Genomic DNA, 25,811 nt, shown 5'->3' on the forward strand with positions numbered 1-25,811 from the left:
TCACGAGACATCATATGGAACATGATCAGAGGTGATATGATGATGAATAACAATCTGAACATAAACTTGGTTCAATGGTTTCACTCAATAGCATCAACAACAAGTATGAATAGATACCGGGAGAGTTTCCCCTATCAAACAATCAAGATCAAACCCAAATTGCTACGGCGGTGACGAGGTGCTGCGGAGGAGATGGCGGTGATGATGGTGGAGGTGATGATGATGGTGATGGAGATGATGTCCAGCTCGATGACGGTGACGATGGCGTCGATTTCCCCCTCCCGGAGGGAATTTCCCCGGTGGATTCCTGCCCGCCGGAGAGCTCTTTCTCTCTCGGTGTTCTCCGCCCCGCGAGGCGGCTGTAACCCTTCGTGAGGATTCCTCTCGTGGCTTAGGTCTTCGGGACGAAGGGTTTCGCGAAGAAAAGGAGGCGAAAGAGGCCGAGGGGGCCCCACACCACATGGTGGCGCGGCCGGGCCTTGGGCCGCGCCACCCTATGGTGTGGGCCCACCCCGGGTCCACCTGGCTCCCCCTTCGGCTTCCTCCGTCATCCGGAAAAATAGGATTTTCCGTAAAACTTCCTTCCACAGTTGATCTTCCGAAATATCGCATCCTGACGGTGCTTTTTCCAGCAGAATCCTGGCTCCGGTGCTCAATCTCCAAATAATCATGAAACATGCAAAATAGATGAAATAACATAAGTATTGTATCCCAATATGAAATATATCAATGAATAACAGCAAATTATGATATAAAATAGTGATGCAAATTGGACGTATCACTTGTGACTTATGGTTATCTTGTTGAGAACTACTTATCATGTTTTATGTATCTTATCTATGTGTGTGAGACATAGGGGCTATCTATTTATGTATGAGACATTATCTATCTATCTATCTATGGTAAAGACTAAGTGAACTTCATGTGGTATGATCTCTAAACTCAACACTTGTCTTTACTCACATATGGTTGTCTCTTCTCTATACAAGTGATGAATTTATTTGCTTACTAAGCATCTTTGCACTTGTTGGTGATTCTTATTTACTTGAGTATTTTGTTCCTAGATTATGTGCCTCTTACTCAAATGATAATTCTATGCACATGTCTAGGGGGAGCTTATTACATCGACTTATAATTTGATTGCTCATATACTCATTTCATTTGCAAATCTTATATTGTCATCAAGAAACCAAAAAGGGGGAGATTGAAAGATCATATCTCATTTTATATGTAGTTTTGGTGTTGATGACAATGATAATATATGAACATTTCGGTTTATAAGATTTGTAGGGTACTACATTCTCTAGATGCCCAAGGTGTGAAGAGCGTGCAAGATTTCGGAAGAGAAAAGAAAGAAAAGAAAGAAAAGAAGAAAGGAAGAAATAAGAAGAAGAAGAAGAAGAGAAAAGCAAAGGGAAGAAGGAGCCGGAGGCCTGGGCGGTACCGCCGGCCTGGCCACGGCCGGAGGCTCCGGCCTTGGTACCGCCCATGGTACCGGTTGGGGCGTGGAGCCTCAGTACAAGTGCCAGGGAGGTTGGAGCCCCGGCGGTACCTCGGCCGGTACCCCGGCCGGAGGCTCCGGCCTCCCCCCCGGCCCGCGCCCACCTGCTCACGTGGCCTTCTCCCAGTGGCCGTGCGCGTCGCCTAGGAGCGGTAGTACCGGCCCGATCTGGCCGGTACTACCGGCCACCCCTCTCCAACAGCTCCAACGACTGCATCGGCAGCCGTTTTTTAAAGGCTTCTTCTCCAAAGTGCTAGGGTTGCTCATTCCCCCTCCAAAAAGAACATACACCATTGTTGAGCCACCAAGAACATCAAATCCATCGGATCTCCTCCCTCAACCACCCAAATCACTTGTGCTTTGGAGAATCGAAGGACAAGACCCCGATCTACATCCTCACCGAAGCGTTTCTCATTTCCCCCTCTTATGCTTGAGGGCCCCCTTGCTAGTGTTCCTCTTTGGATCCCTAGTTGTTGTTGTTGATGTATGCTTGTTGATTTGTTGTGTTGTTACAGATTTGGGAACCGCCAATTTGGTTGTGGATGTGTGCCCCAAGAACTTTGTAAAGGCCCAGTTTCCGCCTCGAGGAAATCCCTTAGTGGAAGTGGGCTAGGCCTTCGTGGCGTTGCTCACAGGAGATCTGAGTGAAGCCTTCGTGGCTGTTGGTTTGGCTTGCGTAGCAACCACACTCCTCCAAACGTAGACGTACCTTCTTGCAAAGGAAGGGAACTACGGGAATCATCTCCGTGTCATCGCGTGCTCCACTCTCGGTTACCTCTATCCCATTCTATCTCCTATTGCGTTGCTATACCTTGCTTAGTTGATATCCTTGTCATATAGGTAAATTCACTTAGTTGCATATCTAGAGAATTTACCTTTTGTGTCAAGCCTAAATTGAAAAAGAACTAAAAATTGGTTAGCACCTATTCACCCGCCCCCCCCTCTAGGTGCGGCATACGATCCTTTCAAGGACGTCGCTCCCTAGCCGCGTCCCCCAAATTCGCCCCAAAACTTTAAAACACTGCATTTTTATTTTAGTAGATAGAAGAAAACTTTGTACTAATATTGTTGTACTAATATTTAAATCGGTGCAACATAAATAAATTATATATAAAAACTTTCAGAAAATATAAACAATTACATATATTTTTTTAAAACTACTTCTTCTTCTTTGATGTCCCCGTCTCGTCATCGTCACGGTGGTGCTTCCTGCTCGTCACCTTTTCCGAAGAGGCGGTGTCGGTCGATGCGTCGGAGGAACTTGTGTCCTCCTCATCGTCGACGGTGATAGCCGGCTGCGCCTTTGCCTTTGCCTTGGCCTTGGCCTTGGTCTTCGCTTTCGCGTCCGCCTCCGCCTTCGCCCGGGCCGCCGCCGCCGTCGCCTCCTCAGACCCTTCCTCCTCCGCCTCCTCCTCCACGGCCTCCCATTCCTCCGCGCTGTCCAGCGGCGGCGGGGAATCATCGCCGCTAGGCGTCGCGACTCTGTCCCACCAATGGCGCCATCCTGGAGACTTGCCCTCGTTGTCGGTGTCTGATGGAAGCTGAGAGAGGTCGCTCATCGTGAAAGCTTTGGATGAATGGCGGCCGGTTATAGATCCGAAAGCGCCTACGTAGGGGTCTTATTGAGCGTGGATGAACGGCGGCGCAGAAGTCGAAGAGAGCGGCGGTTTCTCTTCCGCGGAGTTCGCGCTCCATTCCGGCGGTTCGCACGTCGATCAACGCGGTTGCCAATGCGATGGTTCCCCTTCCCGGCAACTGCACCGTCGCTATGTAGGTGGCGGTTGAGCGTCCGAGCCGCTGACGCATCGGGCCCGTGCCTCCTCGCCTCTCATTTCGTGTGTCTGGCGTGCCCGGAGCATTCCTATGTAGCGGGGACGGGCTCGGGGCGCCAGACACCGTATTGGGCCACGCCGGATAAAAAGGGTCTTTGGAGTGCGGGGCTGGAAATGATGTTTTGTCCAGCGCGCCCCAAATTTCCTTGGGGGATGCGACTGAAGATGCTCTTATAGCAAACCCATGTTTTTTTTTCCTAAAGCACTCAATGATGTGTGTTGCTCGGAAATTTGTAACAAGCTAAATGCTGTTTTGGAAACCATTCCACCATGGCCATGATGGTGGTCGATAAGATCAAAGAGTTGTCATATGATCAATTGGGGGTGCAAAAGCGTTAAGTGTTATCGTGCCGCGAGAATAGGCGTGTGTGAGGGTCAAGGATTTTAATAGTATATGGTTCATAAAAATGTCACAATTCTTTTGCCTTTGACCATTTGTCCTGTTAACTCTCTAAAATACTCTTATACTCACACACAAAGAAAATCTCTAGGACACTCTTTTTAATCACTTAAAACGATAATCTTGTGTCCGTCTCAAAAAGAAAAATGTACTCTATGCCAGGAGCATCTATTGTACTAGAGGAGTTACTCATTGTGTAATGCTATATGAATGGGAAATGCACTTTTTGGCTCATAGGAGCATAGGAGCATATGCTCCCATTATGTGAATCCACATTTTAAAGTATTAAAAAATTCTAAACTAAATTTTTACATGTATATCTAGACATTTTATGTTGGTACACAAGTTTTCAAAAGAAAAAACATTTTTCTGTGGCTCCTGTAAAAAAGACAAATTTTAATGCTGTAACACGACTACGTACAGGCCATTTTTTTGTCTTTTTTGTACACACCAAAAAAAATGTTATTTTTCCACGAAAACTTGTGAACGAACATAGAATGTCACAATGTATAAGAAAAAATTTATGTCAGATTTTTTTTGACATTTCTAAAATTGGTTTTTATTATTTTCTATAATGGGTGCATATGCACGCGTGTGCTATATGAAACATGTGCATAGTAAATTTAGACGTAATATCTCACAAATTTAAAATCCAATATAATAGTTATAAAACACCAGAAAAATGATAAATTCAGTGTTGAATCTAGACTCTAGTAGTTGATGAATAGTTACAATTTTTGTGGCTTGAAAAATCGGATCTTTGCGGACGCTTCCCCGATATATACTTCTAAGCTCTAAAGAAGCTACTGAAGAGGGTTAGTTTTGAGTCATACATTTAATTATTAATTATTAAGTTGAAACGGTGTTAGTAGCACAGATTTGTAGCCTAGTTTAAATCATGTACTGTTCATCGCAAGATTTTTACTTATTTATTCAGCTTTGGTTCAAAATTTAGATTGAAGTTGGCGATGTAGCAGATGCATGTATCCTATCTTTTTTCATAAAAAGGTAAGAACAAAATCCGACATTTAGTGTGTGTTTCCGACTTTCGGGCCTTGGCGGCACCGCAAGACAACATGTACCAGATACTTTGCACTGCATATGCAACCTGATGTAGATTACACATTTGTTGACTTATGATATTTACAATAGATTTTTAATTCCTATTGTTGTCCAATTCGTAATATAAACTAGTTTTCATGAGAAAAAATAGACTATTTCTACCAAATTAATATCGATATTTTTATTGTTGAATTGTGCAAGATAGACTGTGCACTTTTTAAAGCTTCATTTATTTCAAGGCTGATGGTGCAATAAATGATAGTACATTGTTATTTAAGGAAAAAATAATGCATGGTTAATGACAATAATATACTGAATTACGAATGATATTTTTGTTTATCGATCGATGGGTTTCATGTTGTTGGTTGTCCGTTGTAAAAGAAACTCGACAAAACCGACTGAATTATGTTCACTTCTTTTTGAAAGTTTAGGAAACGCATGTTTCTCAATTTTGAAAACTTTCCACGTCTACTCTTTTCCACCTCTATGGTTTCGTGCATCAATCAATGCGGAGACCTGGAGTTGCCCTTTAGGAAACCACATGGCTATCTTCCTCCCGTGACTCTCAGCTTGTGTGCCTTTCAACCAAGACCTTGGACAGTCAGTTATATTATTTGATCAAATTTAATTTGAAACAAAGTGCCTCTAAAAAAACTCGGTCAAGCTGTGACTAGGAGCTACGGGGAGGCAAAACACCTAGCGCTTAATTACCTGATTTGTGCTTTAATCCTTTAAAATGGATCATTGGAGGCAAAACGCTGCCCAATGCTTAAACCCTGACCCTATCCCGAGAGAGCTCGTGGACAACAAACAGAGTCAGCCAGCGACAGTGAAGCATGACTGCGGGGGCAAGAAGAGGCAAAGGAGAGAGGAGGGGAATTTGGTAAAGAAACCCGACTGTTGTTGAACTGAAAACAGCTCGACCGACTCTCGAATTTAATGGTGTAATGTGAATTTAATGGAACGCTCAAACCCTGGCGCTGTCGTCAGGAGAGCTGGTGGAGAGCACCGTCAGCCAACAACAGTGGAGCAGGACGATTGCTGGAGGAAGAAGAAGAGGCAAAAGGGGGAAACCAGACTGTTGTTCAATTGGAAACAGTCGAGTATCGAAATTAATGGTTTCATGTGAAATCCCAAGGCAAAGTGCACATCCTCGTGGTCCTGCGCAGCAGACAGCGGCACTAGTAGATGCCAGCGATGGTCCATTCCGTATGAAGTCTACGGGCGCGCCACCGGCAGCCAGGCATGCATCTCGCAGAGGGCGAGTCGGAGAGGGACTCGTGAACGGGAGCGTCCGGATGGGCCAAGGAGCGTGGGACAGCGACGGGCGGCGCATAGCGGCCGGAGCCTGTGCCTGTCCGCCTCTCCATGGCCGATCACGACGGTAAAAAGGAGCAGGAGGACGAGGGGGTGGCCTCGGCTCAGGCCTGCGGCGAGGGGCCGCGCGCGATGCACGCTTGTCTTTTGATCTCTTCCCGCCGTGTTCAAGCGCATGTCTTCTTCTGCGTTGCCGTGGAGCGGGCGAATTTCCGCTGGACTTCGCGGTGAAAAAACGGTGGTGGAATCGGTGTCGATCGTCCGGCCGGCCGCATCTCTGATCTGGCGGCTTTCTTTCAAATCAGCGCGGCAGATCAATCGGCGAGACGCGTTCTCAACGCTCATGATTCGGGCCATGGACTTTGAGTTGCGTCCTTGTTGGCAGGAGCAGCAGAACCCAGTGGCGCGTGCCCACGAGTTTGGGTGGTTGTGTGACATTGGAAATCTGATGCTGCTTTTATGTTGTTTGTGATATAAGGCTGATCATACTACATAGTAGTAACTTAGACTAATGCCACGTAGATGACACTAGTCTATGTAGTGGTCAAGTTACTAAATAGTTCTTCCTCGCAAAAAAAAAAAAAGTTACTAAATAGTTGATTTTATTAATTAGCTTGTAAACTCATTATGTTTTGAAAATGTGATGTTACAGTAACAAACTATGTTAGTCTATCCTTCTCTCTCATTAACTCATTATTGTCACATAAGAAAATTTGTTCAGTTGGACCCGAATTTACTGCTGAAGTATTTGCACTATGACTAGTCTGAGTTTTGGTAATTCTCATCTAGCTGAGAAGTAGCTTAGCTCTCAATCAAGTTATACATTGAATTTGTGTCACTATTCGTGTACTCATAGGTTACAACTTAGCTTGATTGCTACTGAGATTTTTTTTTTAGTTGCGAATGAGGTTTCACTACCAAAAATGCCTCGAAGAATTTGATTTGCTTTATAATTGGTGCTAATCGCGAGTTGCAATACAATATGTTTTGCAACTGAGTAACAATGACATTGCTGACTGCGAAATAAATTAATTCTCATTCTGCTAAAAATTAGTCACACGCATAAATTAATTATTGGGTGCTTCGGTAATCAAAGCAGAAACTTCATGCAGAGTAACCTCAGATTTGTGTTTCTCATGCACAGAATATGGCTGCATTCATGATGGTTTTTTTCTACAATATTGTGTACCTTTCGATAACATGTGGCTGGTCTCATGTTACTCGTGGGCCCGATTTTCAGACCCCAAAAAACGTATTTGTAAGTTTTGGAAAAATGAAATAAGCAAGCACATACATATTGCATTGATACTTACTCGTTCAATATTTCAAGAAAATTGTGGTCGTGCGTGTGGCATACACATATGGAACTTGCACCGGTGAAAATCTGAATAGTTGTCTTGTTTCTTGGTCAATTTGCCATTTTTATACAAGTTAGATATTTGTGTATTTAAGTTTCAAATCTAGCATGCACATACATGCATGCATCATCTATATGCAAGATTTTATTTGTGTTTTATTTTAATCCATTAGTACTTGTTTCGATTTTATTGTTCACGTGAGATCTGGAGTACCCGTGTTCCAAATATTCGCTCTACATAGTACCTTGGATACGTTTATGCATGCCGGAATGCACACACTTCTTTGCGTATCGTGTGCATACAAAACAACGTAGTGCCTAGATCCTACGAACGTGTGCAAGCTTCCTACGCATGATTATGCCGTAGTTCCGTAATCATCTCGATCGACAAGCCTCCGGCACGAGAACAGTACTGCATCCCTGCAGTACCATGTCCCGGTGTTTCAACCACGCCCACAGAGGAGCCATAGCACAAGAAGCCAGCCGTGCAACTGGTGATCGATATTGCTCGTGAATACGACGATTCAAATAGCTTTTGCATAGTTGCATCTCGTCATTTGCCCCATGGCATGCATCATCAGTGTTTGACAATCTCACGTGTGTGACGGATCTCTAGTCAGAGGCTCACATGCACCAAGATATTGTACTAGTTTTTTTATTTAGCGAAACGCAGTGTATATATTACAGATGCAGACAGTTTTTTTACAGATGCAGATGTTTAAATATGTATGTACACTCACCTTCTAAAGGCATGCATGCACCTTCGAAAGACCAAGCTTAAGAAATTGATCTGGTGGATCTTGATATTGACAAAGTCACCACATATGCATCACTAACAAAAATGAACTCCTTTAAGCACATACCCGTGGGAGCTAGGACACAATGTGTGGGTTCTGGAGCGCTCACATGGCTACAGGATGCTATCTAAAGGCATGCATGCACCTTCGAAAGACCAAGCTTAAGAAATTGATCCGGTGGATCTTGATATTGACGAAGTCACCACATATGCATCACTAACAAAAATGAACTCCTCTAAGCACATACCCGTGGGAGCTAGGACACAATGTGTGGGTTCTGGAGCGCTCACATGGCTACGGGATGCTATCTAAAGGCATGCATGCACCTTCGAAAGACCAAGCTTAAGAAATTGATCCAGTGGATCTTGATATTGACGAAGTCACCACATATGCATCACTAACAAAAATGAACTCCTCTAAGCACATACCCGTGGGAGCTAGGACACAATGTGTGGGTTCTGGAGCGCTCACATGGCTACGGGATGCTATCCAACTGGTTGACACCTAGTACCAGGCTTAGTTTTTAGGGTGTGGTCTTTTCCAGTGAGTTTATTATAAAACGCTTATAAAACTTTCTTGCTATTTGGTTTGGCCTATAAGGGTCGAACCGAAGGTTGTACAATGTCTGTGAGTCTAAACACGCTAGTTTTAACAAGTCCGATATTGTGTATTGTGCACATTACACTTACATAGTCCCTTTTGCATAGCATGTGGACCAATAAATTATATATATAGATGGTACAAAAAAAAACTTGGAGTTTGGGAGAGAGGATATAGAGAAACTAATACTCCCTTCGTTCCATAATTCTTGTCGATAATTTGAATGTATCTATCCACAAAATATGTCTACATACATCCAAATCAGCGACAAGAATTATGAAACGGGGAGTAAAAGTTAAAGTTTAAATAGAGTGGTCATTCAATTAGTATACTCAGAAAAAAAAAACAGGGTGTGGTGCCATGGTGTTGGTTTTATCACACGCACCCAATTACATCAAGTACTCATATTATAAAGTTATATTTTCACGTGTTTTGAAAGGAGATAGAAAAACAAAAAGTCTTTAGAGCTAAGCCACAAAAAAATCACAACTTTAGAGAACAAAATTCAGTAGAGTGATGATATCAAAACATTTATAAACATATTGATGAAATTTTAAATAAAAAATGTATTCCACCAATTTAAAAAAATGGAGAACCAAAGAGAAATTGGAAAAAAGATCATTGCCTTGTAGACTTTTAGGGGATCGGAAAGACATAAACAGTAATTTAAAACAAGATTGCATATAATTTATTTTTATCTTCTTCTTCCGAGATCCAAATGTTCCAATATTTCATCGTAAATTTCCTGAGTTTATAGAACTTCAGATTTAATTCTTCTAATGTTTTACTAGTCTTCTGATTTCTCTTTATGTTCGGAATTTATCATCCGAATGTGTAAGTTGTGTTGCCCATTGTATGCTATGTATAACTAATTTCTCTAGGGACGATTGCAGCCTAATCAAATTTATTTGTTGCTTAATCATTCTTGGTTTGTTAGGCACCTATCCAAACTCGTCATGCATGCACTTTCTTTGGCCTCGTCTCTTAACACGCTGTGGTGTTTCTTATCTATGTAGTCTGTAAGAGCAAGAACAATAGTATAGCCGGCAGTCGGCTATAACAATTTGCCACATCATCTATAGTTAACTTATAGCTAGCATATACAATAGTAAGCTATAAAAGTGTACTACTTTTACAATACATGACCCATCTTTTAGTCTCACATAGTGCCTAGGAGCACGTGCTAGAGCTGGCTATTAGATAGTAGCCCACTTCTTTTCTCTCTCCTAATCTCTCTCCTCCAACTAAGCAAATTTATAATATTTTATCTCTTGTAGTCAGCTGACTGTACCTTATTGTACTTGCTCTAATGAAAGAGGAGAGATGACGAAGATTAATTATTGAGGAGGGAGTAGTGCTCTCCGTTAGGGTTTGTAAGGTCACATCGAATTTTAGGTCTTACCTTGGCTACGATTAATTAGACCAAACAATAGTACTCCCTCTATCACAGTTTATTAGGCGTGCGCCTACCTCTAGGTCGCAAATTTGACCAAATTAGCATTAGTTATATGTTATAAAAATTATATCATTAGAAAGTTAAGATGTTCTATTTTCTAATGATATAATTTTTATATTTTATAATTTAAATTATATAGGTCAAATTAGCGATCTAGGGATACGAAAAAGACTAGTAAACTGAGACGGAGGGAGTATGAAATAAGTCTCTAACTATCAAAATTGAGGTATTTTTCTAGCTTAGTTCCCTGTTTTTCTTATCTTGGAGATGAACAACGAATGGTTTCATAAGTTGTGTTAAGCATGGAAAAGAAGAATGCATATGTTAAGATTTGTTGCTTCATTTAGCGTTTAGAGGTAGATTCTTGATTTGGACAAGAGTGTTGAGTTAGAAAAGACGAGTGCATGCTCTATGATTTGTTGTTTTAATTAGCGTATGGAGAGAGATAAATAAATGTAGATTATTTTCCACCAAAGTTGAGCTACACAAAATGGACTTTCGCTTAACTTGGTCCCTTGACGACGCACAACGGTTCGCTTTCCGGCTGCCTTTATCGACTAGCGCCATCGCGGATGAGCTGACCCCGTGAGTCCGTGACAAGGCGCAAACTTTCCCCAATCAATGAAGCACCCGCAGCAGGCACCGCGGATACGCGCCAGTACATGCCTATCTTTCGACAGGCAAGAACACGGCCGGAGACGACACGGCTCTCTTTCTGCACCTCTACCTTGAGGAAAATTATGGTGTGCCCGACCGACAGGTTTGGCGTGGCGCGTCGCCGGCGGTTTTATGTGCGCACACAGACAGCGCCGGCGTCATTTTCCTCCTGTTACGTTTTTGGCTACTGGTGTAGCTCTGGAATCTTTCGTTTTCGCGCCAAACCAGGCCCCGTTCTGTGGTGCTGGCGTCTAAGTAGTTTACGGCAAAGATCGTCGATCAATACGTACTGAGAGCTAGCGGGAGAAATCATACTTATCTCGTCGTTTTGATGTAAACCTGGATGGATAGGATTAGGAAAATTAAAGGATCGATGTTGACATGCTTTCTTAGGAAAATGTACGCTTGGCCTCTACTAGCTGTGAACAACACGTGAACTCGTGTTCTCAAGGTTGAAAATTACGATCGATCGATCTGCTAGCTCGTGCTAGGATGCTCTCTTGGCTGATGTCTGATGATAACATTTTTTTTCAAAACGAGCTAACCCTTTCCATTGCTTGTGATAACAGAAATACTCCCTCCGTCCCACCAAAAGTATCTTAACTTTATCAAAATTTGAATGTACCGGAAGAAGTACGTAGTTCATAAATATCACAACAAAACACACAAGAAGGAAGGCTAGAATTAAGAGGTTGCCCTTGCATCCGCAGGAAACCCGCTAACATGAACTCAATATCAAAAATGCACTATGGGACAATAACCTACAAACACTCAAGCGAAACTTCAGAAGTTCACACAAACAAGACATCAAACCAAAAACAACGATAACCAGTCTAAAGACAAACAACAGGAGCAAACCACCTCCTATCCTATGGCCCTTCGGTCATCAACATCGTCGTTGGAGTGGTGGAGGTAGCATTTTGTGTAGACCTCCCCAACTCGGTAGCTTTCTCCGTCAGTTTTCTAGCTCCAAACCTCAACCTTCCCGCTTCTTCTTCATCATAGAGACCTACTCAGTAATTAATAAACGAGCACATCGTAAAAATAACTACCACAAGATATTTGAGAACATATTTGTCAAAAGTTATCATATTCCAAATTATCCAAATTTACCAACAAACAACAGCGGTTAAGAGCATACAAAATTTTCTGTCCCCTGGCATGTATGCATAAAACCATGCAATGTTTTGGCACATGTTTCTTGGACAAGAGGAAGCTCCAAGATAGGATCCCAAGGACCCCGAACTGATTTTGTTAGGTTACAAGCAAAAAAACAAATGCCCAGCAGTCTCTACATTCTTACAGAAAGAGCAATTAGGATTTTCTTTCCCTCAAATTTTCTTTTAACAGCACAACATTCTGTTGCAATTGTCAAAGAAAGATTTTAATCTTCAAAGGTAACTTTGATTTCAAAATTATCTTATTATTAGCTCCAGAAAGATCAACTTCCAACATCCGGTAAACTAATTTAGTGGTGAACCTTTTGTTAGCTGTAGGGACCAACATATGATATCAAGATCAAAACATCTCTGCATCTAAGCAATTCTAGCTTTAATAAAATTACATTGAGTCGGCATATTAGGACCTTTCTTTTTCCACGAAAGTTACGAACTCTAAAGGTCAGAGAGTTGAGACTTGAGCAACCATTCTTGTTTATCCATCGGCTTTCTCTGATGTTACCCACCCGTTATCAATGCAGCGCGGAAGGAGGTTCGGAACCCGAATGAATGTTCCGTGTGTACTAATTTACACTAGGTATCTTCTGTCACTGTGTTCCAACAACTTGCTAAAAATGACTTACATTATGAAACAGAAGAAGTACTATATTAGTTCACATCTTTTGTAAAACATAGATAAATCAAAAAAATGGAGATCATTATGTTACTAGCTCGAGCCATTTGAACAACACGCGATGATTTTACCTTCAAAGGAGTTCCTCTCGGAATTTAAAGATACCAAAAGAGGTTCAACGATGAGATGGCTCTCCTGGCGCGCAAGGCCACCTAAAAATCTTACTCCGGCATTAGAACTTTTGTGGACAATTTTCTCTAAGTTAGATTTAGGGATCTCAGGGCCTTATAGTTTCCAGTTGCTAATTAACCTCTCTAGCACTTAGTTCTGGACACTTTATTAATATGCATTAAGAAAATCCACTATTTAACTTCAAAGAAATAATAATTTCTTTTGTGATAGTTGGTAGAGGACTTGCACTAGGAGCAGCATATGTTTTAACCGGGTGCTGAGACCTAAAATAGCGCCTGACTAAATGATTAAGCCAATACATCCTCTATTCACTAATATAACACATTTTGGCAAGCTAAATTAGCTTGCCAAAAAAATCTATTTTTGGGGAACGGAGGTAGTAGCTCAAAGCACATATTTTTTTAGATAAAGGAAATATATTAATATTAAAAGATACCAATTACACATAGCCTCTACAATAACGTCCCACCCTAGTGGCATTCTGAGTCTATCGTTGGTGATGACTTCCTGACAAGGAGACGAAGTCGTACATAATTAATGAAGATCTCCTAGCTTTGTTCTCATCATGTGGTGGGCACTAACTGACATGAGGATCCGTCCAGGTAGGACAATTTAAGCATGTTGGCATGTCTTGGTAGTAATGTTGAAATTGTTTTGATAAGTTTCTCTTCTCTGCAAGAGTCTTCGGCCACAACTCGTTTAACAATAGTATTCGATTTTCACCTTGTTAGGGAAGACGACTCTGTAAAACATTCGACGGATCAATACCGAGATGTTGAAGCTGAAACTAGAGACCATGACTTTGAAAAAATCTTGAGTAGTCTTAACAATCGCATTCAGCTCAACGACGAACAAAGTCAGTTAAGAAAACCCTATTTTTTTCTCAAAAAAAAAGAAACCCTATTTTCCTTGCGGATAAGCGCCGAAATGTAGGACCAACTGCTCATTCCTCCGTGTCGCCTCGTGATCGATCGTGCAAGTGTTTTTTTTTCTTGGAGGGAAATCGTGGTCGTGCCAAACTGCCAATGCTTTGCCCTCCTGGTTCGTGAGTCGGCCCACACAGAGAAGCAGAGCACCGACTTCCCCTCCCGTCCCAACGTGGGCACGAATCAAACGGGCCAGCCCAACCAGAGAGCCTGCGGCGAGCGTGAAAGCCCACGGCTCCGCCAGGCCCGCCACGCACGAACACGTTCGGTTCCGCTCCACTTCCGGAAGTGGAGTCCCCACGCCCGCACGAACTCGATCGAGGCCGCCAGTCCGAGTTCAGTCCACATCGTTATTTAGCAACCGTTTGGTTTGGGTTTCTTTTTTTTTTTTTTTTGAGAACACAGTACAACGCAGACGCTCACAAACACGCACGTACAAACACCCCTATGAACGCACGCACGCACACCCTACCCCTATGAGCACCTCCGAGGGACTGAGCCGGCATATCTTGAGGTTGACGAAGTCACCACTGGCGCCTCATTGTTGACGGGCACGTCACCTACCAGCCGAAGCATAGCGCGGTTAAATCACTGGAATAAATCCAGGTAAATGCAAACACCCATGTCAAGTCTAGGACTTGAACCTGGGTGGGCTGGTTCCACCACAAGGGACCTAACCACCAGAGCCAAGCTCTGTTTGCGGTTTGGGTTTCGAACTTGCAAGTTGCAGGATTCCACAAGCACGTAGGGCCGTTTTCGTACCAAACCGCGGAAGATCAACCGGCGCGCGGGAGGAGATAGACGACTGATCATCGATAGATAGATAATAATGGGGGCGGAGGGCGGCGGCGACGGCGGCGACGGCTGCCAGTGCCGGCCACTGGGGCTCCTGATCGGTCTGCCGTTCGCCGCCCTCGCGCTCGTGCTCTCGCTCGTCGGCGCCCTCGTCTGGATCATCGGGTGCGCGCGTCTCCTTCTTCTCCTGGCTGCGAGTTTGGTTCTCTTCAATTACCATAACGTGGTTTTCTCTGAACTTCCGTTTTATAGGTCGGCGCTGAGCTGCCTGTGCCCGTGCTGCGTGTGCTGCGCGGCGGCGGCGAACTTGGCGGTGAGCCTCATCCAGATGCCGGTCAAGGTCATCCGCTGGTTCATCAGGCAGATCCCCTGCTAGCTACGTAGCTCACAGGCACACCGGCTATATATATGGGCTACGTTTCCAATGTCACCGTAGCAGTTCTCTTGTCTTCAACCTCATATTTTGTGAACGAGAAACCGGCTATGTCGTGCTTGTTTCCATTTCCTTCTAGCACACAGGACAGGACATGAGTGACAGTACGTACATGCCCATCGATGGAGTTCTGTTTTGCCCCTTTGATTGTCCCGGACTCCCAGTCTCCCAGAGTGCATATTTCTCTATTTATTTTTCTCTCTTTGTCTGCAGACACATACAACTCGCACAACAGTAGGATCAAGTTGTTGTGCTTTTCATGGCCCTACCTGACAGACATCTTCCATGTATTTATTCCTACAATGAAATTGTGACACCGTTGGTTTGTGTAGAATTACCTATAGACAACCGTGTGCTATTCTGAATTTTACGATTCGAGTATGGTATTGACTAGTGATGTCGATCGTGATGATACCCCGTCAGTCCCCCAAGGTTTGGTCGTGCCGTTAGAAATTTAATACAAAACCCTGCTATTTGTGGAAATCAACTCCCAGTCCATCTTTTAGGATATTTTATTCCAAGTTCCATAGCATTTCAACTATTTTTTTACTTTTTAGTAATACCGTGTGAAATACGGAGTAACTACAGTGAAACATGCTACAAGAATTTTAAGTTTTAGAATATTTCAAGCATGTTTCTGAAAGGACACGAATGTCGCCTAGAGGGGGGGGGGGTGAATAGGCGATTTAAAACTTTTACGAGATGGGCTTAACAAATGCGGAATAAAAATAGCGTTTACTTTGTCAAACCCAAAGCCTATATACTATGGATCACCTATGTGCACCAACAACTTATTCTAAGCAAGAGTTCACCTATGTGCACCAACAACTTATGCTAAGCAATACAAGCAAGTATGTGATAGCAAGATATATATAACTTCAAGCACGATTGCTATCACAAGGTAAAGTGCATAAGTAAAGAGCTCGGGTATAGAGATAACCGAGGCACGCGGGAGACGATGATTTATCCCGGAGTTCACACTCTTGCGAGTGCTAATCTCCGGTGGAGAGGTGCGGTTGCTTAGTGCTCCCGAACGCCACAAGAGGCTCACCTTGAGGTGTGGTTGCTCGATGCACACCAACGCCACAAAGGCCTCACCCCAAGATGCGGTACTCACACCACACACCGAACGCCACGAAGGCGCCTCACCTAAATCTCCGGTGACCCTCGCCACAAAGGCCTATGTCACGGTTCCACTAAGGGATTTCCTTCGAGGCGGAAACCGGGTCTTACACAAAGATTGGGGCACACATCCACAACTTAATTGGAGGCTCCCAACAAATCGCCACAAAGGCCTAGAATCCGTCTAGGGTTCCAAGAACCCAAGAGTAACAACCTTCTTGCTTTCACCACCACGAATCACCGTGGAGAACTCAAACCGATGCACCAAATGCAATGGCAAGAACACCACAAAGATGCTCAAGTACTTTTCTCTCAAATTCCAACAAAGCTACAAAAGCTATTGGGGGAATAAGAGAGGAAGAACAAATAGGAGGAGGAACACCAAATTTCTCCAAGATCTAGATCTAGTGGATTCCCCTCACAAAGAGAGGGATTTGATTGGTGAAGATGTAGATCTAGATCTCCTCTATCTATCTCTCAAATAGATGCAAGATTCATGGAAGGGAGAGGGAGATAGCAAGCTCAAAGAAGGTCAACAATGGAGGCAAAAACGAGCTCAAACGGTTGGGAAACTTTGGGGAAGAAGACCCCTTAAATAGGGCAAGAGAAATCTTCCCGTTATGCACAAAACTCGTCAAAACCGGAACTTCCGGTCATTTGGGGCGGAACTTCCGCCCCCGGAAGTTCCGGCCAACTTCCGGGTGAAGTAGGGCGCCCCGGAATGCTCCCGGTATGTTTTCTGCGTGCAGATTCGTCATTTCCGGAAGTTCACCGGAAGTAGGGCGGAAGTTCCGGCCACCGGAACTTCCGGCCAACTTCCGGCCAAAAAACGGCTTCACGAAAACTTGAATAACTTTTGCATCCGGACTCCGATTTTGATGATCTTGGGCTCGTTTCAAAGCTAGTAACAAGCTCTACAAGATCATGCAGGGAACCATCATAGTCCAGTAAGGTAGGATAGAAATAAATGATGAAAGGTTTGACCTATCTAAAAAATACATGCCGGTAAAACCTCCAACCTCGAAAATGCAACAACTTGAGTTAGGAATCTCGGATTTGGGTGAAACCAATTTTGTTGTAAAGAAGATGACAAGAGATACCCCACAAAGAGTGAAAAGCTTAAGAACAAGTGGGGTAGGTTTTTCTATGTATTTTAGAGTGAAACCTCTCAGTACGAGAAACCGAGAAAAACTCCAATATCGAAAACGCAACAAGTGATTCATGCGGAATCCGTTTCGATGAACTAGAGCTTGTCATGAGAATAAGCACAAGCTCTAAAACACCATATGGATAAGATACAAATAACAACCAAGAAAGATGATGCAAGGATGCAAAGGTTTGAGCTCTCCGAAGGATACGATCGAGTTACTCACTCGAGAGCCCTCTTGATAGTACGGCAACTAAACTATAAACCGGTCTCCAACTACACTATGAGACCGGTGAGAAAGAAACCCTATCAAGAGCAAACCTTATACTTGCGCATTCCACTTGAGCTCGATGATGACGATCTTGACCGCAACAAGATGGAACGCCTTTCTTGCTTGTGCTTGCTTGACGAAGTCTTGTAGATTGCTCCCCCACAAACCACCATGGGAGAGCTTCTTCTTCGGCGCAACTTCACATATCCATGATCACCATATGGATGGCAAGAGTCAATCAAAGGATCTCTTCAAGATGGCTCATATTGAACTAGCACTTCATTTCTCCATGGCAAGCTTCAAGCTTATGATATCTTCGAGTTGGCTCATCTTGAACTTGCACTTCATTTCTTCATTCTTCATCATGTTGATGTCTTGAAGTAACTTGAGGGCTCACTTCATCTTCATCTTCAAGACATACTTGACACTTGATATCCTTCATCAATTTCTTCTTATTGCAACCTAATACAAACATGTTGATGTCTTGAAGTAACTTGATGGCTCACTTCATCTTCATCTTCAAGACATACTTGACACTTGATATCCTTCATCAAATTCTTCTTATTGCAACCTTGAAGCCAACATATGGTTCAAGAATTGCCTATGGACAACTCCTACAAATATAACTCAATGCAAACATTAGTCCATATGGATTGTCATTAATTACCAAAACCACACATGGGGGCTCCATGCACTTTCAATCTCCCCCATTTTGGTAATTGATGACAATCTCTTTGAGAGGGTTTATATAAGGAATTGAAGTAACAAACAAGTTGAATATATAGAGCAAACTCCCCCATAATATATGCATGTGTGAATGATCTTGACTTTCATTGCATATATTGGCATTCAAAGCCTAGTGGAGTTTCCTCTAACTATTCAACTATGCAAAGCAACAAGATGCAATGCAACAAAGGCACATGCTTAAGCACAAAGCAAAGACATAACCAAATTCCCTTAAACCCTACAAACTTCTCCCCCATTGGCACCAATTGCCGAAATGGGTGAAAAATTTAGAAGGCCAATATAGTGAGAGTTCCTCCATAGCGTGTGCACTTCTCATAATTTGAGTGGAATCAAATGCACGTATCCAATGACGAATATTCGGAAGGAATCACACTATAGAAAGGATCAAAGATTGCAAAAAAAATATAACAAAGTCAAGAAGCTTCAACAAATGAAGCAAGCAACCAAATGGACCACAAAGAAGATACCAAAAGAAAGATAGATATTATGATAAGATCAAGAAGATTGCTCTAAATAATATGAGGAAGCTTCCCAAGGTTTGTGCACAAAACTAGACAATTTGCATTGGAGTATAAAGTGCACAAACATGGAATCATCACTCCCATAATATCATTCAAAAACAAAAGATACCAAGTGAATCAAACTCTAATGATCACCACAAAATAGTGCCTTAAATAAAATGAGGAAGCTCCCCAAGGTACATGTATAAATTAAAATGTTGCATTTGAATACAATATGCATAACATGGAATCCTCACTCCCTCATTACCATTTAAAACACAAACATTTGCAATAGATCATAGATAGAAAACTAAGCTTAACACTTGCAACAAACAAATAGTTGAGCAACAAGAAAGAGGCACCATAATAAAAAGGCTAAACCAAGAGGATATGTGAAAGGCATGATAAAGCATATTATAAGACTATTACAAGGATGAGCAAAAAGCATCATCATAGTCTTCAATGAATTATATGCTTAGCATGACCAATCAACACGCAATAAATAAATAAGATATCAAAAGGAGATGTATCATCTCTTATGTGTATAAGTTTCTCTAAGTGGGCAATATCACAAAGATATTTATCCACAAAGAAACATGCACACACAAAATAGATACGCAAGAAATATAGTATGATATCCAAGACGAAGTCATGCAATATACCAATAAGAATTTTTGCTTAATAGCATGGCCAAAGGCTCAATTTTATCTTATTGTACATTCATGAACTTCAACCACAAACAACTAAAATACATCACAAATATCAACAAGGGATAGAAGATAGTTGGGATGCATTTGAGAAAGGCAACAAGTATCACAAACGAGGATACCAAAAGAAGTAACTAAATTTGCACTTTCATCTATATTGCACATGTGAGAGCCTTGAGGAATTGATCTGCAATAAAATTTCTAGATAGGCATAGTTGGGATGGATGAATCATGAGCATGATTTAAAATACTTCCCAACAAATGCACTCATCTCAAATTACTCATATTCACAATAAAGAGGTTTCATAAAAACTTTTTCAAGAAGCACAATATTTGCAAATCAAGAGATTCATGCCAAGATGCAACCATAAGGTTGGATACAAGAAAAGTATGCATGAGAAGATACTTGTTACCAAGATAGCATTGGTGTGGATGTAGTAGATATGTGTTCGTTGACCATCCTAGCTTGCCTCAAGTTACCATTGAGTCACGACTTCTTTCCAAGAGTGAGACAAGCATGCAATGCATATCCATTGTACCTAACACAAAGGTAAGTACAAAATGGTCCCCAAACTAATTGGGTCCAAGGTAGTTAGACACACTACAACATATAGGACAAACTCCACAATTCTATGTGCAAATAGATATGAAATTGAATTTCATGCACATCTTAGCCAAATTAGGATTTGATGGAGTTTACCCTATATATTGGATCAAAGAAAGTAACACATGCCATAAGATATACATATATTAAATATGCATGCACAATACTTTCAAGAACCAAAGGAAGATACAATTGGGACAAAACACCAAATAAATAAATAGACAATGGTTGCCCAAATTATATCAAAGAATCAAATCAACACAAGATTGACTCCAAAGACTTATCTCATTATAAGAAGCTAATTAAACCTAAACACAAAGGAATGAGATAACCAACTCCCAAGAGAGCAAGGTTCCAACGAATAAACCAAACCCTCGAAACTTTTTATGATGGCACAAAGTACCAAAAGACAATTTATGTCTCCCAAAACCAATTTTTTGATAGAGATCAAGAGATGTTAAGCATTCTAACAAATATAGGAGAGCTCCCCCAAGATTAGTGCATTATCTAGGATTTTGCATATGAATACAAAAATGCACAAGACTAGGATCATCACGCTACCTACATCTACTAAAATGCTAAGAAAGTTTGAATAGACAAATTAGATCCATAAGATGCAAGGAAGACACATGGGAGTCAAAGCACAACAAATTCATGGTATTGAATAAGGAAATTTAAAGACAAGAGCCAACGTAAATATGATCAATAAAAATCTACCTCATAATAGATTGCCAATTGTCCTAGGACAAGAGGTATTAGGAAATATTTCCCGGTGGTAGTTTGTAAGTATACGAAAGATCATATTTACAACAAATAAAGCATATGGTAAAAGATAAGATTTAATCATCATGCAAAGATAGTTTCTTGATAGCTTCATTAGTCATACCAACATGCAAAGCAATTAATAGTATTTATACCAACATGCAAAGCAATTAATAGTATGACTTGAAGCACATGGTTTTCCAAAAATGTATAGAGGGACACATTGTGAAAAGGGATTTCTATTTTCGTGCCCTCGGGTCCTTAGTTGTACTCAGTTTTCCCCAGCTCCTTAGTTTTTCCTCAGTTTTCCCCAACTTCTTGTCTATAACCCGCAGAAAGAGCTCGGACGGAAGGAATCCCGTTTAGTTGACGTTGGTTGGTGGCCGGCAAGTGGGGCCGCTGTTGGTGCCCCGCAGTGGACACGTCTCCACTTATCCAGATCATCGTGGGACCCACAACTTGTCCACGTGAGAGCGCCGGACCCACAGCTTACCCGTGTGACCGTTGCAAAATGGGAGCCCGACCTAGCCCCGCGCCCATGCCCGTGCCATTGCTTCCCCTTTCTTTCTCCGCGCCCCATTGTTCTTCTTCTCCGCCGCCGGCAGCCCTTCTCCGGCACGCGGGTGATGTCTAGTTTCTCTTCGACCTCCCGTTCTTCATGGCCGCAGTATGGACCCGTGCCTTTGACAAGATGCCCCGAATGCCCACGCCGAGAGCCTCTGAAGCGGTCGATCTGTAAGACGGACGAGAACGGCAACCGTGGACGTGAGTTCGTTGCATGCGAGAGCTTGCCATATAGAGAGGGGGATAAGGTTAGATCTCGATCCAATTTCTCTGTTTTCTCTCGATTTTCTTGTTATTCCCTCGAATTTGGGATTTAGGGTTCACGTTGTTGTTTTCAGATCTTGAAGAAATGCAGGCATTTCGAGTGGATCGATGTGTACGTTCAGAGGCTTCAGTTGCAGGAATCAATTGGCGCTAATGGGGGCGCAATTTGGGAGGGGGGGGACTTGTCTGTAGAGAATGCGGCGGAGAGAGGAGCCGTTCCGATTAGGGACCTTCCGATTATGCCTAATGCTCCCAATGCGGAACTGGTGGAAGTGAAGGGAGAAGCGAAGAAAATGAACAAGCGATTAAGGCAGCTGATCGAGTTGAAGAAGCAAGCTAATCGATGGCTGGTTGTTTTTTTGTTGTATAATTACGATCGGATTCTTATCATTGCTCACCGTGCGCTAGAAGTTGTTACAAGGGATACCTAGTTACAAATCCATTATTCAGTTGGGATGTACTTGTAGTTGTTTTCAAAGTTAGTGTGTGCATTCACCGAAATTACCAAACTATATTCCCTAAAAGAAAAGGACAGCTAAAGATAGTTGATAATTGTTAGAGGGGTGACAAATAATGCAATCCCCGAAATCCGCAAATATGTATGCCTCATGTTTATACCAAAATTATACCACTTTTAGGCCTTTCCAAAATACCAATACCATATCCCAAACTATATTCCCTAAAAGAAAAGGACAGACTAAAGATAGTTGATAATTGTTAGAGGGGTGACAAATAATGCAATCACCGAAATCCGCAAATATGTATGCCTCATGTTTATAACAAAATTATACCACTTTTAGGCCGTTTCAAAATGGGATCCCTTTCAAAATAGGGTCCCTTCAAAATACCAATACAATATCCCAAACTATATTCCCTAAAAGAAAAGGACAGCTAAAGATAGTTGATAATTGTTAGAGGGGTGACAAATAATGCAATCGCCGAAATCTGCAAAAATGTATGCCTCATGTTTATAACAAAATTATACCACTTTTAGGCCGTTTCAAAATGCCAATACTATATCCCAAACTATATTCCCTAAAAGAAAAGGACAGCTCAAGATAGTTGATAATTGTTAGAGGGCTGACAAATAATGAAATCACCGAAATCCGCAAATATGTATGCCTCATGTTTATACCAATACTATATAGGGCCCTACTATATATTAAGTGGCAAACTCGTCATTGCATTCTCCACCGACAGAGAGAGAGAGAGAGATTTTTTTTTGAAGTAGAGAGAGAGAGAGATGGGTGGCCACGAAGAGAGAGAGAGAGAGACAGAGGTTGCCACGAAGAGACGGATAGGGGTATACTGCCCGTTAGATCAGTGGATCAACGGTTCGTGGAGTCGATCCGTGTGACAACGGCTCAACCAATCGGGATAAGTTTGGGCTTCTCGGAGCATTTGTGACAGTACTTGAGGGCAAAACTGAGTAGTACTAAGAATCCAAGGGCACATAAATAGTAAATAGACTAAGGGATTCAAACAAAAGAATTACAAAATGAAAAATGTGTGTTTTGTACAATATAATTCATATTGGGCTACATCAAATTATTTGCAATTCAAATATACATGAGTGTGACAATTATGGCATCATTTAGACAAACTATGTTTTGGGAAAGATGTTTTGCAAAGGGGTTTGGGTGGAAAACCATGCATCTTCATAGCTACACTAGTGATTCCGAGAAGTGGCAATTTGTGGTAAAACTTGATTTATATATGTTTGTTAAGGTTTTCTAGGTGGCAGGTTGCGTAGGAAGACTCCATGAGTAGTTGCCACTATGTTTTTATTTTTTTGGATTTTTTTGCGCATGAAATGACTCAATTAGCTATGTTAATCTCATTTGTTGACTCTCTGTTGACCAGCTACTTGAGGGTAAAACTGAGTATATTGCACTTGCCGGTCTAAGTCCTCGAGGGGAAAACTGAGTACGGATAAAATTTCGTATAAGGCCCGAGGTTATAACCGAGTACACCAAACGTCCCGGGGTTAGACTCGGGTAGCGGTGCACGCTGCAGCCGTGCATAGCGGACGCGTGTTGCCGTGCATAGCGGACGCGTGTTGCGGTACACGCCACCTTCGTCTTTATAGAGCCCCTCTTTCTCTCCCTCGACGCACGTTCTCACCGGCTCACCGCAACCGCCTCTCCTGTCCCATCATCTTCTCCACAACCGAAGAAAAAACCCCGAAGAAAACCGCCGGCGATGGAGAAGAATGAGATGCCCATTGTCGGCACATCGGCCGCCGCCCCGTCCGGGCCCCTGTCGCTGCTTCCATCGTAGCAGCCGGCGCATCGGCCGCCGCCCCGTCCGAGGCCCCCGTCGCTGCTTCCAACGTAGCAGCCGGCGCATCGGCCGCCGCCCCCGTCCGAGGCCCCTGTCGCTGCTTCCAACGTAGCAGCCGGCGCATCGGCCGCCGCCCCGTCCGAGGCCCCTGTCGGCTGCTTCCAACGTAGCAGCCGGCGCATCGGCCGCCGCCACCGTCCGGTCCCCGTCGATTGGGACCCGTACGAACCGGTGCGAGTACGACGCGCCGGAGAACCCCTACGACACCACCATCGTTGACAACGAGCCGGAGGTAACCCTTTGTTCCCTAGTTCTTATCTCATTTCAATCATTTTGTGTTAGATCTACCGTTATTACGGTTCGTCCGTTCCTAGTTCAATCCTTTTTTGTTAGATCTTGCGTTATTACTCGTTCGTCCGTTCCTAGTTCGATCCTTTTGTGTTAGATCTTGCGTTATTAGTGTTTGTGATTTGCTTTTGTTTAAGATTTGTGCCGATGATGATTAATATTTGGGCATAAATTGATTCAGGGTTTGGTCAGTAAACAATTGGTGTGTACAAATTTGTTGTGCATGATCTTTGGTTTGCTGACTCAAATCCTGGATATAAGTGTGTCCAATGTAACTGAGGCTACCTCTTTTTTGCACGATCTTTGGTGCTACGTGACAGGTGCAGAGCAGCGACGTCGACAGCGACGACGAGTCCTTCCACACCAAGACTCGTCACGTCCTCAGGAGGCTGCAGTCCGGCCATTACGATGGCCCTTTTGCTCGAGGCATTTACAAGTGCCCCTTCGCAACAGGAAGCTCCGCGCCACCGACTTCAACTCCCCGGTGAACCATGCTGAATCCATTGGCAGATGTGGCGCTAGAGTTGGAAGGACCGTGAACGTGCATGCGTACATGGCCAAACACAAAGCACTTGGGATTCACCTGCGCAACCTCCAAGCGAGTCACACGCGCTACCTGGAGGCGTTGAACGTGCCTACTGCACTCTCTGTATGTGACTGCTCTATCTGTAGAGCAGCTTAATTTCATGTAAATTGTAGCTTATGTTGGATCTATCGGTACTACTTTTGGATCTGTCCTGAATATATCTATGCTATGTTGGTTGCTCGTATGCAGCTTATCCTATATTTTTCTCTGGATTTGTGCCCTAGATTTCCTACCTGATTGGGTAAAAACGAAGGCATAAAGAAATGAATGGCGTTAAAAAACAGAAGGAGAAGCTGCTCTAGATTTGCTACCAATTTGGGCTATCAAATATGAATGAGATCGAGCGATAGAGAGGAAAAAGGTACATTGAAAACTGCTAATCTGGGCGGAAGAGACGAAACCACTCGTGCCCCCGTCCCGGACCCACACGGCTCCACACGCTACGGCCCCACACGCTACAGCCACACAAACACGGCCTCGTCTCCGTCCCACGCGGTCCCACACGACGCGACCCCACAAACGACACGACCCCACTCGTCGGCACGGAACGGTCAACTTAACGGATTCCTTCCGTCCGAGCTCCTTCTGCGGTTCAGACAAGGGCTTGGGGAAAACTGAGGAAAAACTAAGGAGCTGGGGAAAACTGAGTACAACTAAGGACCTGAGGGCACGAAAATAGAAATCCCTTGTGAAAAACCATACCAAAAAAAAACTTTCACAAAAAAAGATCCACAAAGATATTAGCAATGAAGCCATTTAAGCAAATTGGAGCTTGTTTGAGCAAACATGC

The 25,811-nt window shown here is 43.0% G+C and overlaps 1 protein-coding gene across 1 annotated transcript; it reads left to right on the plus strand.

Annotated features, from left to right (window-relative positions):
* Nucleotides 1-14,717: 14,717 nt before the first annotated feature.
* On the plus strand, nt 14,718-15,369 carry LOC124663861 (signaling peptide TAXIMIN 2-like). Its single transcript, XM_047201512.1, has 2 exons — nt 14,718-14,848; nt 14,936-15,369. Exons 1-2 carry the CDS (start codon nt 14,718-14,720, stop codon nt 15,057-15,059), a joined length of 255 nt encoding a protein of 84 aa, XP_047057468.1. The 3' UTR covers nt 15,060-15,369.
* The last annotated feature ends 10,442 nt before the right edge of the window (nt 15,370-25,811 follow it).

Source organism: Lolium rigidum, chromosome 6 (assembly GCF_022539505.1).
Source record: "Lolium rigidum isolate FL_2022 chromosome 6, APGP_CSIRO_Lrig_0.1, whole genome shotgun sequence".
Taxonomy (NCBI): Eukaryota; Viridiplantae; Streptophyta; class Magnoliopsida; order Poales; family Poaceae; genus Lolium; species Lolium rigidum.

Coding starts and splice junctions, on each gene's coding strand:
- LOC124663861 (XM_047201512.1), top strand. CDS start 14,718: ATGGGGGCGGAGGGCGGCGGCGACGGCGGCGACGGCTGCCAGTGCCGG. Junction 14,849..14,935: donor GCCCTCGTCTGGATCATCGG/GTGCGCGCGTCT, acceptor TCCGTTTTATAG/GTCGGCGCTGAGCTGCCTGT.